The 15500-nt window shown below is 44.0% G+C and overlaps 1 protein-coding gene and 1 long non-coding RNA gene across 2 annotated transcripts in view; both read right to left on the bottom strand.

Moving 5' to 3' along the window:
* The window catches only part of LOC107182993, a 15769-nt gene extending 11166 nt beyond the window's left edge, over window positions 1–4603 (bottom strand). Inside the window, exon 1 of the long non-coding RNA XR_001513770.1 lies at window positions 4592–4603. This is a non-coding gene — a long non-coding RNA (uncharacterized LOC107182993). The remainder of the gene's footprint in view (window positions 1–4591) is intronic.
* A 6917-nt stretch (window positions 4604–11520) lies between these two features.
* Window positions 11521–15500, bottom strand: part of SAR1B (secretion associated Ras related GTPase 1B) — a 31227-nt gene continuing 27247 nt past the window's right edge. The window contains exon 7 of the mRNA XM_006753547.2: window positions 11521–14409. Coding sequence (XP_006753610.1) covers window positions 14293–14409 — 117 coding nt within the window. The 3' untranslated portion in view covers window positions 11521–14292. The remainder of the gene's footprint in view (window positions 14410–15500) is intronic.

The raw sequence follows: 15500 nt of genomic DNA, 5'->3' as shown, positions 1-15500 counted from the left end.
GTTCAGCAGCAGGGCTGCCAGATTTAGCAAATAGAAATACAGGCACACAGTGAAATTAGAATTTCGACAAACAATGAATAATGCTTTAGTATAAACCTGTTCCAAATACCACATCCTGTATTTTCCCTGGCAATCACATCCTCTGCTACATGGTGTTTAGGCAGAGGGTTGGTGCTGGCGTGGGATTTACCGTTGTAGACAAACTGGGGCAGACCCAAGACTGTCTGCACCACCCAAAGCGCTCACCCCGGCAATGCAAGAGCCATGGAAAGGGGCTACAGCCAGTGGCCCGGACAGACAGAACCCAGCCTGCACCCGTCTTATTGTGCCTCAGCCCCGAGGCCTCCCGACCCAAGCTGAACAGGACTCGGAGGTGTCCCAGAAGGGACCTCACTCCCTGCAGCTCCTTGAGGCCCAGGCCCATTTATTTGCTGACTCAGGTCAGCATCTGAAAGAGTTCACGTTGGTTGCAGCACCATTCACCATAGCCAAGAGGTAGCAGCAACCCAAGCATCCATCCAGCAGTTCTCAACCTTCCTAATGTGCGGCCCTTTAATGCAAACACAGTTCCTCATGTTGTGGTGACCCCCAACCATAAAATTATTTGCGTTGCTACTTTATAACTGTAATTTTGCTACTGTTATGAATCGTAATGTAAATATCTGATATGCAGGATGTATTTTCATTGTTCACGACCCACAGGTTGAGAACCGCTGCAATGGATAAAGACAGTGCGGTAGATACATGCAGTGGGTCAGTATTCATTCTTGAAAAGGAAAGGGACTCTGACACGTGCTCTGACATGGATGGCCACTGAACGCACTATGCTAAGTGAAATCAGCCAGTCACAAAAACACACTGCACAATTCCCCTTACCTGAAGTATCCAAACCTTCTATGCTATATCAAACTCACAGACACAGGAAGTAGAGTGGTGATTGGCAGGGGCTAGGGGAGAAGCAGGTGTGGGTTGCTTGGCGGGTGCAGAGGCAGGATGGGAGGCCCGGGCTCTGGCGCACAGCGGTGTGCTTGTTGGTGACCGTACTGTGCTGTACGCTTGGAAATTGCTGGGAGGGTAAGTTTTGTTTTGCGTTTTTCTGCCACCATTTTTTTAAAAAAGAATACTATACAGGAAAAAATATCCTGCTACATTCAATAATGTACAACTGCTTTGTTGCAACAAAAGACATAATATTAAGCAAAAAGAAGCCATTCTAAAATATTAAAAGGAAAAAAGAATTCAAGTTGGGTCTCTGCCTTTTGTGGGGCATCAGTGATCCTCCTACATCCCCCAACTCAAACTCAGGCCTCTTTTTATTATTGTTATTTCCCTCCCAAGGCTTTTTTTTGGCTAACGCAGGAGTGAGGAGACCAGGGTTCGAGTCTTCTCTCTGCCACTGATGTACCTCAATTTTCCCATCTGTACAATGGGAAAAGAGGTGTGGTTACTGGGATTTCTAAAGTCCAGGTCCTGGGGGGAGAGTGCATGGTCAGAGGATGTGGTCAGTGAGGGTCCAGTGAGAGGCTGCTGGGCCCTGGAATGTAAGACCCTGGTGAGGTGGGCTGGCTGGCAGATGAGGTAGGCGAGCTCCCAGACTGGCCTTGGGCAGCAGGAGAGAAGGAAGAAGCTCTGCCCACTCATTCTGTGACCTTCACCTAAGCAGGTGCCTGTCACACGGTGAAGGGCAGCAGGCGCATAGCAGTGGGTGGTCTTGGGTGTGACCATGGAACGAGATACGAGGTCTGGTTGGGGCAGTGACAGGGCCTCAGGCCCCGGAAGGTGAGGCATCTGTCCTGCAGGCTTGGGGACGGGCCTCGGCCTCCTGTCTCTGTTTCGGGTGACAGTTGTTCTAAGACAGGCCACCCTGGGTCTAGAAGTTTGTGTTCAGTGGGTGATCCCCTCACTCGGCTCCCATCCTCAGCTAACATTAGCTACCTGTGGCCATTCCGGTCTAGAGAATTCATCCACGAATGCACCATAGAGAAGGAAGCGACTAGAAATAGGATCTAGACGGCTGTGGGGTAATAATGGAGAATTAGTGACCTGCATTCTGGCCCTTTCTGGGCCTCAGTTTCCTCATTTATTACCTGAGGATGAGAGTTCCTGCTGGCCCACCAGGCAGGGTGGCTGAGAGGCACAAAGGAGGCATGGGTGTGAAGTGGGTAAAATGAGGAGCCACTGGAGGCGCAGAGGACAGGAGAAGCGGGGCTTGAGGCAGGGAGGCCAGAGGAATCTACTCTCCCTTCCTGGAAACTGAGCCCGGGCAGCCCTGTTGTTTGCAAGTTCTCATGTGCCTTCCTACCCCTTCCTACCCCAGCCAGGACAACCAGGGTCTGGGGTCAGGGCAAGGCACTGGCCACCTGCAGCTCCCTGGGCAGGGCTGGGGAAGGGGCTGGGTGTAAACAGCTGGTGCTCATCCTGAAAGCAGTCATGTGATGCCTGTAACAGTCCGCTGCCTGGGCCTGGGCAACACCCACCTCCCCAGCTCTCTGGGCTCCCTGCTGCCATCCTGTTCACCCGAAACCTTGTATCCCAGGAGTCTGGAGGCAGCTGAAGAGGACGTCCCTCCTGTCCCCACCTCCTAGCTCCCTTTGCAAAGAAGGAATGTTCCATTGCTGGGCATCAAATGCTGTGATCAACAGGAAACTCAGAAGAGCAGCCAGGATTTGCAGGAGAAGCAGAGGGGAAAGTGACTCAGCAGAAGAAACCTTGCTGGTGGATGTTCTGGACTGCTATTTTGGGGCTCTGGGTGATGGCCAGGTTCTGGTGACAGGTGCAAAGCCTTGCGTCCAGGTGCCAGCTGTAGTATTCATGCCCATTGGCTGGCCGAGGGAGGCCGAGGGGGCTTGGCAAGGAGCTCCTGTGGGCGGGTCTGACCCTGCCTCACCCGATGTAAGACACACAAATGGGCGCATGTCCAGTGGGGAGCCGTGTGCCAGGTGGAGGCATCAGGAATCAGAGGAGATGCTCAAATCTTAGGGGCCCCTCTCCCCTCCGGGAGCACTGCCTTCTAGTCAAGAAAGGGAGTGAGGCCCTAGCCGATTTGGCTCGGTTGATAGAGCATTGGCCTGCGGACTGAAGGGTCCCGGGTTCGATTCCGGTCAAGGGCACATGCCTGGGTTGCGGGCTTGATCCCCGGTGGCGGGTGTGCGGAATTCTCGTGACAGAGAGCCTGTCACTTTGAAAGCCACCCAGAGCTAAGCCATCTCTGTTAAAAAAACAGCTTCTTCCAACTCAACTGCAGTTGTCTCCTTAAAACTTGTCCTTTTTATTCACATTGTCCTGAGCCCTGGAGCCACAGAGATCAAGTCCAATCCGCTGTTCCCGTGCTAGTGGATGAGTTAGGGTATCTGCCCGCACGGCGGTCCAACTCCAGTCCTTCCCTCAGGGTTAGGACGCAGGGTATCGCCGTTTCCACCCCAGGGCCCCACACTGTTCAGGCAGAGCAGTCCCAGCTGAGGCTGCAGAGGGAACGGCCACAGAGGGACAGAAGCTGCCCGCTCCCGCCTGCCAGCCGGGCCCTCAGAGAGCGCCCCCGGCCTCAGCCAGGTCATCTGTAGGTTGGCAAGAGCTGCTGTTTCGATAGCTTCAGCACGTGTTTTAGTTTTAACCCAAACCAGAACCTTTCCTATTAAACAGCAAAGAAAAGGCCTTCGCAGCTGAACGCGTTCCTAAAATAAGGGGCTCATTAAGCCACATGCCAGCCAGAAAGAACCAGGTCCTGCCGCACGCAGCGCAGCCGCCAGCAGCAGCGCCGGATGAAAGGAGGAGACACTGCGGCCTGGGCTCCTTCGTGCTTCGGGTTCAAGGGAGAAAGATGTAAGTTGTTTGAAAGAATCGGCTACAGATGAAGGGTGTGCAGAGGAGTGTTCTGGGGGAGGGGCAGAGGCCCTAGGGAAGCAGTGGGAGCTGTTGAGGGTTGGTTGTGGGCAACAGTCCGGAAGGCCACGCGCAGCAAGGCTGGAGGCGCCTGGTGGTCTGTGGCTCCTGGTGGTTGGCTCCTCGGCTCTTCTCCTTTAGAGAATCCAGAAAGCCGCCTGGACGGTAATGCCAAGCATCCACCGACACTCAGGCACGGGAGCCGTCTCTGTTGGTTTTGTCCTGCAGCTGTGGCTGATTAACCTCTCTTGTCTCTTCCTTCCGACCTGTGGCTTACTGTCGATCAGGACATCTCCGTTGTTTGTTTTTTTCATCATTGCTGTCATTTAATTCAGGACATCTCAGTTGGGGGGTCTGGGTCATCTGCCTCGTCAGCGCCGCACATGCAGGTGCCCCTGCTCAGTGGTCAGTGTGGCACTTGGAGAAGAACACAGGTGGCCCCAATTTCAAAGCAGCATGTCCTCGTCCCGACCGTGGCCCCGCGGGCGGGCTGTTCTGGATCACTGGCCCCTACCTTGGCTTGGAAAACATGGCCATGCGTCATAAAACGCTGGTTTGGACATCGGTGTGAGAAATAATGTACTTAATTACAAGTAAGAAGCAGGTTGAGATGTGTGAAAAGAGCAGCCCTTTCCTGCCTCCTGCTCTGCAGGCTTTCCTCTCACGCTTGCCTCCTCCTCACACCTTCTCCACACAGCACCTCCCCAGGCACGGGCTCTCCCAGCCCGCACACCAGTGTCCTTTTCTGCCCTGCCTTTGTCTTTGCTGTTCTATCCTCTCTTGCCCCTTCTGCACTTAACCAATTCGTACTCCTTTAAGATTCACTTCTGGTGCCCCCTTTCTAGAAACCTCGATAGTCTGGGGGCTTCTTACTGCCGTCCACAGTGCCTTCAGCAGATCTCTGCCCTCGTTTCATTATGCAACGCAGGCCCAGCAGGCAGGTGTTCAGGACATGTCTGCTGACTGAAGGAAAGGCAGGCAGGAAGTGAGGCCACGCGCCCCGACCTGAATCCAACCCCAGCACCATCCTCGGTAAATGCCCGGTGCTAACTATGGTTTCCTGTAGGGGTAAGGCTGTGTGAGAGAGAAAAAGAAGAACCTGGCGAGTAGGGCCCCTGCCCCTGTTTTGCACAGCCCGGGACTGGCACTTGGAGTGGTGGGCAAAGTCACCGGGTAATCAGACAGCAGGGCTCTGCTTCTCCGAGGAGGAAGGCTGAGGCCCCAGAGGGTCCAAAAGGGGCCCCACTGCCACCCGACTGCCGGAGGACTGGTGATGCTGAGCTGGCCCCAAATAGAAGCTGGGTGCAACCTCAGACTACTCCCTAAATAGCTCTGTGCCCCTGCCATCTGCTGCCAGGCAGTTAGGAACAAAAGCAGCTTCCTTCAGGAAGAGCTGTCTCCCCAGCCATGGAGCCCCTCGTTACAACAAGCTGCCACCTACTTGGCCTCCCTGGCGTCCAGAACAGGCTGGAACTCTCCTGTCTGTCCCTTCCTCAGAGGGGCTCCAGGATGAAGAAAGTCAACTTGCTTTTCTTTCTTTTTTTTAAATGTTTTATTGATTTTTTACAGAGAGGAAGGGAGAGGGATAGAGTTAGAAACATCGATGAGAGAGAAATATCGATCAGCTGCCTCCTGCACACTCCCTACTGGGGATGTGCCCACAACCAAGGTACATGCCTTGACCAGAATCGAACCCGGGACCCTTCAGTCCGCAGGCTGACGCTCTATCCACTGAGCCAAACTGGTCAGGGCTTTTCTTTTCGACAGTATTACAGATGCCGCCATTCCTCCCTCCCGTTGCCCCTTCCATCCAGCCCCTGCCCCACCCCAGGCCTTCCCCACACTATCGTCTGTGTCCATGGGCAATGCATATATGCATAGACTAGTAAACTCTTTGGTTAATCTCTCCCCTCCTCGCACCCCTGCCCTTTGAGATCTGTCAGTCTGTTCTACAACGTGCTTTCCTCCAGACTGCAATCAATGTGGTGTGACTTCCCTACAAGGTGGGTCTAAAGAGATTTCAGCCCTAGCGGGTTTGGGTCAGTGGATAGAATATCGGCCTGTGGACTGAAGGGTCATGGGTTCAATTCTTGTCAAGGGCACATGCTCAGGTTTCAGGCTCAATCCCCAGAAGGAGGGCGTGCAGGAGAAGCCGATCAGATTCTCTCTCATCATTGTTTCTCTCTCTCCCTTCCTCTATGAAACATATATTTATTAAAAATAATTTTAATCCAAACCCTAGCCCTTGCTAGAAGAGAATGGTACTTGATAATATTTGTAATCACTCTGGTTTCTGAGAGTTCGCTAATCCCGAATGAAATAGGTTACCATTCCACTGTTGAATTTCACTCCATTTTGGCTCAAGAAAGCAGTAAACAAAAATTTCTGGTTTATGTAGACTTGTACTCCTGAAACCAATATAATTTTATTAACCAATGTCACCCTAATAAATTCAATTTTTAAAAAAGTACTTTAAAAATTTTCATTTTGACCCCCATCCCCACCCCTGTGTTTCTCTCCCTGTCCACCTAAACCTCACCTTCAATTATTTCTTCCCCTCCTTTACTTTTAATAGCCATGAAACATGCCACGTGCAAAGCTCTTTGACTGGAGGAATGTGTTACCCATTAACCCAAGCCCTTTCAATTCGATCAAAGAAGAAAACACTTCAGATCTTTTTGCAACATTATCAGCTTGTCTGTAGTGGCATACTGCCATCACCGAAGTCAGTGACTTTAATAAACATCTTAAAATTGTTCACCACAATGTCCCACCCAAATCAAATTTCCATTCCAAAGCAAGGTTTACTTTACTAAGTAATAGCCAGAAATTACTGAGACTTAGTGTCTAATTTTAGATAAATTAATAAACAAGAGGCTTTGTAGACATAGGCCCTGACCTTTGTCAATTAACTGAATCTCCAGCTGAACCCTGTGGAAGAGAGGTGGCAGAAACAGAGCCTTGTTTTAGGACATTTTATTTTTTTAAAAATATATTTTATTGATTTTTTACAGAGAGGAAGGGAGAGAGATAGAGAGCTAGAAACATCGATGAGAGAGAAACATCGATCAGCTGCCTCCTGCACATCCCCCACTGGGGATGTGCCCGCAACCCAGGTACATGCCCCTGACCGGAATCGAACCCGGGACCCCTCAGTCCACAAGCCGACGCTCTATCCACTGAGCCAAACCGGTTTCGGCAGGACATTTTTTAAAATGATTTTTTGAGAAAGAGAGAGAGAACCTCTGTTTGTGGTTCCACCCATTTAGGCATTCATTGGTTGGTTGTTGTATGTCCCCAGTCCCTGACCAGGCATCCAGGGCTCAAACCTAAAACCTAGGCTTAACAGGAAGACGCTCTAACCACTGAGCTACCCGGCCAGGGCTTTAATCATCAGGTTTCTAAGCTGTTGTTCTTACCTTTCAAATAGGAGGATGCTGGCCACTTTACATTGTTCCCCTATTCCCAACAAAGGCTTTGCATACTCTACTGGGGACTGTTACTTGCATTGCTTGTACCTTACAAGTATCAGATAGTCTAGTTCAGTGGTTGGCAAACACATTAGTCAACAGAGCCAAATATCAACAGTACGACCACTGAAATTTCTTTTGAGAGCCAAATTTTTTAAACTTAAACTATATAGGTAGGTACATTTTTATTAACTTAATTAGGGTACTCCTAAGGCTTAGGAAGAGCCACAGTCAAGGGGCCAAAGAGCTGCATGTGGCTCAAGAGCCGCAGTTTGACAACCACGTGTCTAGTTGATAATTTTGTAGCTAAATTCAAGAAAATGAGCTAAATAAACTGGACTTTATTTTTTAGCATTTGTCTCTTCAATGCAATTATTATCTACTTAGTTTCAATTCACAAATAACTTGAATCCATAGGTAAATCTCTATTTGATGGGCCCAGTTTTAATAGAACCAATAGAATGATTGCTTATATCAAAAGAGCTAGCACAGCCCTGGCCGTGTAGCCAAGCTGGTTAGAGCACTGTCCCAATAAACCAAGGCTGTGGGTTCGCTCCTCAAGCAGGGCACATACAAGAATCAACCAATGAATTCATAAATAAGTAGAACAACAAATCAATGTTTCTCTCAAATTAATAAAAATAAAAGAGCTAGCACAATGCTTGTTGCCATTCTGCACATGGTTAGTGGGAAGGCTAAAGTGATGGCTGTAGAAAGGTTTTATATTTGCATTTAAGTCTCAAAAGTAGCTTTTTAATCATTACCAAAATGATTTTTTCTTCACTGATTGGCCAATGATTAGTGTTATTAGTACTCAGTATTGTTATATCTCTGTTTTTCCTAAATGAAAAATCCATACTGGCATCAGAAAACCTAAAAAGCTTGTTAGAGATTCAGATTACTGCCCTCCATCCCCCTTCCCTATCTGAATCACAATATTTGGTGGAATTTTTTTTGCACGTGTGTGTGTTGAAAGCTCCCCAGGAGGTTCTGATGTATAAAGCATAGAACCTTGGTATAGATAAAACCAGCTGGTTGCCTCATTTTCACATTTCAACAGTCAATTTTGTGTAAGTCCTACTTTAGTTTGCCCACAGTTGTTTCCAGTCTCATAAGGCAAATTAAGTCTTTGAATCCTTGTACAAAGGGAAAGTTCTATTATTGTCATAATATCACAGTCTAACGAGTAAAATGAAAATTACAACTGGATGATAAAAATGGAACTTGATACTAGGGTTTTTCAATGACAAGATTAGCATTTTATTTTTCTATTCCTGACAATCAAATTCATAGGAGGTGAAGAGATAATAGAACATAAAAATAACATACAAACACAATTCAAGAACATTTAACCATCTATTGTAGTGTTCTTTTTAAAATACATAAAGGTAAACAGAAATATCTTTATATAAATTATGCTTAACAATCTGTATACACTGTAAAACAACTGTTAAAATTCACACTAAGATACTAGTGCAAGCAGTGTACAAAAGTGCAAACAAGGTTAGTGATGAAAACTTATCACCACCTTACCACTTCAACATACTCTGCATTCAGCCAAATACTGAAGGCCTCACCATGGAAAACGCTTTGATCACTTATAAAACCACCGACTACATTCACCCTAGTGCTCTCGCCTCAGTATGGCAGCTGATTGCACTCAGGTGGGAGCAGCACCAGGGAATACAGAAACCTGTGTAGAGCAGGCCATTCTGATGTGAATCCCTACACTTGACAATGAAAAAAATTCCAAAGACAACTTGTAAGTCAAAACTGTAGACCTGTCACCCCTTTTTACACTCCCCCATTTTTGATATGTATTTTTGCCCTCCAAATTTTTTAAACTAAAATTAAACCTAATCCTCCTCCCCTATTTAAAATGCATGCTGAAGAATCCATCCACTCCAATGCAGCTTTTCCAAAAATTAATTCTGCGTAAAGTCACACAAAATCATCAGGTTTCTAAGGTTTCATCAGAGGTTCTCTCTCTCTCTCTTTCTCAGGTTTGTTTCTCTTTCCCATTTCTGCCCTAAAATTTATTTTGGGTGGGGGCACTAATAAAACAAAGTTGACTTTGGATAAGTTTGTTTACTTGACTTTGGATTCTACTTAAAAGTGTGGTCAAAGACCTGAATAATCAACCGTGGTATTACATATATTAGCTACTCAGTGTTCTAAATTCTGGGAACAAAAATTAGTTGGTTCCGAATTGCATCTTCAATGGACTGTGGACTTCCCTTCATCCTCGGGAGTCTTTGTATCCAGGTGTGGAGTAGAGGTACGTGAGGGGGGATGGTACAGGGGGAGTAACTTGGTTTTAACAAAATCCCGATCACTTTACACAGAGGCACAGTCCTCTATTACAAGAGCTTGCTCGTTTTCATTTTATTTTATTTTTTTATTACAAAGCACTGATCTACTTTTCAACAGGACAATGATGGAAATAGCCAGAAGCATCAATGTGTAGCTTTGAGAACTTAGTCTTTCACTGAAAAGAAATTGTTTTCTGAATCCTCTTGTTTATAGCAAAATATTAAAGGTTTATAGAAAGCCTTTAATTTCCTATTAATTTTAAATTAAGGAATTTGTACTTGCTAGTCTCTATTTTCATGCTTTCTTGGAGATTTTTCTGAGGCTTCACTAACTTTTATATATGTTTAAAATAATCCAAACATTACCCTCTAAAGAAAATGAAAACAAGATACTTTGAAAGACTTTCCTTTAAATTAGCTATTCTCAGTGTACTGTGGTACACTTAGTTGGCAATAAGTCCTTGCAGACACGTGACTAACAAGACTTCAGACACGTGACTAACAAGACTGAAATGCTACCCTGGCTGGGTAGCTCAGTTGGTTAGAGCATCATCCCAATACACCAAGGTTGTGGGTTGAATCCCAGGTCAGGGCACATACAAGAATCAACCTATGAATGCATAAATGAGTTGAACAACAAATTGATGTTTCTCTCTCTCCCTTCCTCTCTAAAATAATAAAGACTGAAATGCCACATTGAATCACATACCAAATACAGTTTTAGGAAATGTGAACCTTTCCCCGGAATCTCTCAAATCATGTCAACTAAGAAGTATACTGTTTTTGATGGTGGTACTTGTGAAAATGCTGCCTTGTTTGTTTTGAGGTATTTTTTAGAAGGAGAGGAAATGAGAGGGGGAGAGAGATACATCAGCTGCCTCCTGCACAACCCCATCAGGGATCGAACCTGAACCCAGGCACGTGCCCTGATCAGGATTTGATGCATGGGGTGATGCCCAACTGAGTCACACAGGCCAGGATGAAAATGCTGGGTTTTGAATGTGGTTGATCAAATCATTTTGCAGAAGGCAAGAGTAACTGTGTATTATCACAGCTATTACCCTATTTAATGATTTATAAGTAGTTTCTGTACTGGAAAACACTATAGAGAAGGGTAAGCCAGTTGAAAACAAGAAAAGAAACAATATTCTGCTTATATGTTGTAAACTACAATAAATTTGTCTATGTACACAGGCACACAAAACTAAAATTTAGATCTATGCAGGCAACATCTGAATTCATACATCTTTGGCACTCAAAGATACTCAGTCAACTAAGCAATGGTAAAGAATATTTTTTCATATCCAGTAGTCTCCCCTCTTATCCTTGGTTTTAGTTTCTGAGGCTTCAGTTACCTGTGGTCAACCATGGTCTAAAAGTATTATATAGAAAATTCCAGGGGGAAAAAATCATAAATTTCAAATTTTGTGCCATTCTGAGTAAAGTAGTGTGACGAAATCTCATGTCGTCCTGCTCTGTTCCACCCAAGACATGAATCATCCTTTGTCCAGTGTATCACTCTGCACACACTACCTGCCTGTTAGTCACTAGTCTCTTAGTAGCTGGCTTGACTATGTATCACAGCTTATGTTCAAGGAACCCTTATTTTACTTAATAATGAGCCCAAAGCACAAGAGTAACGATGCTGGCATTTCAGATAGCCAAAGAGAAGCCATAAAGTGCTTCCTTAAAGTGAAAATGTATGTATATATAGGGCAAAACATAGTACATATTGCTCAGGACTACCTGGGATTTCAGGCATCCACTGGGGGTCTTGGAACTTCTCTCCTGTGGATAAGGGGGTACTAGTGTACTTTAGGAAATGTCTATGCCCCAATTTAAAAAATGCTGTACTCTCCATTCTAAAAATTCACTGAGATAAAAATAATAGAAATAAAAATTCACTAATATAAAGATAAGCTGAAATCTATCAATTTAACCAGTCACCCAAGAGTATAACTAACAACAGTCATTGAAGTAGGTATGGGGTTAAAGAATCTCTTTAGAAATATAAAAGTGGGCTAACACTTTGTATTTTTAGAGTTTTGGAATTAAGATTTTAAAACACCTTTTGGACATCCTGATTTATATGGAACCAAATCTTAACTTTTATATAACAGTGTTAACAATTACATTTTCATACCTTACAGTGAGAGGTGCAAAGTTAATCTATATTCTTATAGGACCATTTACACTCAACATACTCCCCAGGTGCACACACTCACGCAGGCACATACAGGGTATATTTTTCTGCAAGTGCTTCTGCTTCTTGCCATCTCTTGAAGGGAGCAGGGACTCGGTGTGTGTGCTCCGAGGGGCTCTCAGAGCTGGAGTATGCCCAGTAGCTGGGGAACTCTGCAGCCCACGTCCCTGGCACTGGGAAGGCAGCCGGTTGCTGCTAAGTGCAGCTTCTTTCTAGAGGTTCAGGCCACATGAATCTTACGTCATTGGGAAAATATCCACAGTTTAGACGTGGTCCACAAAGTGACTTTGTTTCTTTGATCCCAGTGTCAGAACTAGAATAAGAATTCTGGAACGAGATTTGTGTACCAAAAAAAACATTTTTCCCCTTTAGAGAAACCAATAAGCTTTTTCCTTTATACCAATTTATGAGACAAATAATTAACTTCTCAAGTATCATACTAGATATTAGGGAATACGTGAACTGAAGAAAGATACCATCAACGAGAGGCAGTTACTTTTAATAAGGCTTAGTTCTGTTAGTCACGCCATCAGACGTGAGGACTTTAAACAGCTGGCAAAATAAACCAACAGGCAGAAATGTTATTTTCTACTTTTCCCATGATACTACTGATGTTTCTAAGCAGGGAAGAAGCTTTTATTTTCATTTGGAAGGAAACTGAAAGTGAAATAGAACAGCCAAATCACTAAAACCCAATGTTATGTTAAGAAATGGCCTTGTTGGTTTAGCTCACTGGTAGTTCCTTCCAGTCATACTCCTCATCCTTGCCTGCCTCATGTGTTAACATTACCGATGAAAGGCTGTGGTGACTGATTTGGACAACAGCTAAAGAAAACACTAATTTTAATATTTAAATTATTCTCTTTTTTATTATTTAAATTATTCTTTATGGAGCCAGAGCAATCTATTTTCAATGGAATTGGTTAAATATACTATAAAATCTCTGTTTATAACCAAGAGAGAAATCTTAAGCTTGAGAGTCTTTAAATACATGTATTTGGCACTTATCTTTCATCTTATTTTACTAATTAGGGGAACCTCAAATGGAAAAAAAACACTCAGTGTCTTAGGAAATTAAAATGTTTTTAAAAACTAACCAAAATTTTGTTAGTGAGTTTATCAGTGAGGTTTGCGGACACTATCACATGGCAAGTATAAGATCTAAAAGTAAAAGCCTTTATGCTGTAATGTAACAGCTGGCTGAGAGCAACTAAGGAAAAGAAAAAGCACATACACTTTCTTTCCAAGAAATAAAATATGACAAAGAATACAAAAGAGCTATGGGACAGGAGCAGTATCTCCACAATTTCAATGACACCTGGAGCAGAACAGGCTTTCTTTTCCCGCAGATTCACGGGTCCCTGCAATGAACTGCACAAGACCCTATTTGTCACTTGCTCTGGGAAGTGCCATTACGTATCAAGAGCCTGGGGGGTACCTCTAAATGTGGGGAGGCTGGGGCCTGTCACTACGTTTGGTGACCAGGCACAGATTACCAAACCAGGCATCAGTAAGATTGGAGCACTTGAGAATTAGACAACTGGAACGGACCTATAGGGGCCTAGCAAACCAAAATCCAACCTGTGGTGTACCAGAAGATGTGCTTTTCTTTAGAAGGCCAGTCCCACAGGGACTAGGACACGGACCCTATCAGCACTGGGAATGGTAGTGTTCCTGATTAAAATGCACAGGATTCAGAGATAAAGTGGTATAAAGTACAATCAAACACAACTTGTCTCCTGGTAAATGCGAAGGTCTCTAGGAACTGAAACATTATTCTAAATATTCTGAAGCAATCTCCTTTCCCAACAACCACCTCATGTGTATAATATAAATATTCCATTTCAGAGCATACTAGCTAGATAAGACACATTAAAATGAAACATTTGTCCAACAAAGATGCCAAACATAAGGGTCTATTTTATTGCATGACGTTTGCATAAGAAAAAATATTATTGAAACCTGTAAGGCATCATGCAATCATCAATAAGCTAATTATTAACTGTATACTTAAGATAGGTGGAGATATAATCTAAAATTTAAAAACTAGTTCCAAAAGTACATAAAAAATTTAACATGATGAGCTTTTAATTATAGTTTATATTTGTCATTTCACATTGTTAAAAAGTGCTTCAAATGTACTGCTGAAAAGTCGCTGTTTATAAATGGCGCTGGGGGTCATGTCAGATTACAAACGGTAAAAACTAATTATCTTCATGGAATTAGAAAGCTAACATTGTGATATTCAAACTTACTTGAATCAGTTTTCAATTGTCACTCAAATTAAGTCGATATAGTATTAATAATCTAAAAAATATCTGTTTTCTAACCAACAAAAGTCTATTGAATTCAAGTTATGCATGTTCAACAATCAAATCTCTGAGTAGGCCTGAATGGCAAGACCTGGGCCTGAGGCAGGTTGGTGGTGTTAGTCAATGTACTGAGCCATCCAGCGGAAGCCTTCTCCATAACCTTGCCTTTTGAGCACACTGCACATAAAAACTTCTAGTGGCCGGGCATTCAGTTCTTTCAGAGATACATTGCCCTAGAAGAGAAGACAAACATTATGCTGGATGAAACTTTTGTGGAATAAAAGCCCCACTCCCCAGCAGAATTATAGCTTATGTATCGTAGAACAAAAGGTGACTGGATAAAGTCACTTCAGGACCAAATGGGAAAAGGTGGGCTTGTGAGGCATACAAGAATGAAAATCATCTTTGAGAAAAATTTCAAGTTACCTCAACTGACTTCACAAACATTAAGGATGAATATTCTCTATGTAGGTTTATGACTAAACAAGGCATTTCCTAAAATTAATATGTAATTGAGTTATTAAAAAGATATAGAAACAAACCAAAGTCTACCTTGTGTAACATAAGAGTTTCCGTCCATAGCCTACAGTATTTCTAAAGTCAGATTATATGTAAACCAAGGAAATATTGTTTGTAAACTCTGGAAATTTTTTTTTCATTTGAAGATCTAATTGACTTTATTAAGTAGTCCATGAATCTAGCAGCATCCAATCTGGCAACTAGAAGAATGCCCCCAACTCTGGGATTTTTTTAATACTAAGGCCCCTCTTCTGAACAAATCCTAGTGGAAATGAATGCAAAAATAATGCATCTTAAAGTTTATTAAGTATGTGTTCAGAAAACCCAAAACACTCCTATGCCCAAGTTTACATTTTATTTTTATCTCTGGTGAACTCAGGGACTACACACTAAACTGGGGGCCTAAATACACTTCTGGTATGCTTAACCATTCAAGTATATTATTTGGTGGTTAATTTTGAAAATTTATTTAGCTCAGCAGAGTGGCTCAGTGGTTGAGCATCAACCTCTAAACCAGGTTATGGTTCGATTCCCGGTCAGGGCACATGCCTGGGTTACAGGCTCAATCCCTAATGTGAGGCATAAAGGAGGCAGCCAATCAATGATTCTTTCTCATCACTGATGTTTCTATCTCTCTCTCCCTCTCCCTTCCTCTCTGAAATCAATAAAAATCTATTTAAATTTTAAAAAAAACTTTAAAAGCTGACCCAGGGCTTGCTTTCCTCTCAGGAGCATGCGTGAGCCTTTCTCTTCCGCCTTTCCCCTTCCCCCCTCCCCCAAATCACTTTCCTTGGCCTTTCTCTCC

Source organism: Myotis davidii, unplaced genomic scaffold (assembly GCF_000327345.1).
Source record: "Myotis davidii unplaced genomic scaffold, ASM32734v1 scaffold471, whole genome shotgun sequence".
Taxonomy (NCBI): Eukaryota; Metazoa; Chordata; class Mammalia; order Chiroptera; family Vespertilionidae; genus Myotis; species Myotis davidii.
Note: the sequence above shows the minus strand (reverse complement) of the source record. Positions and strands in the feature narration are given on the sequence as shown.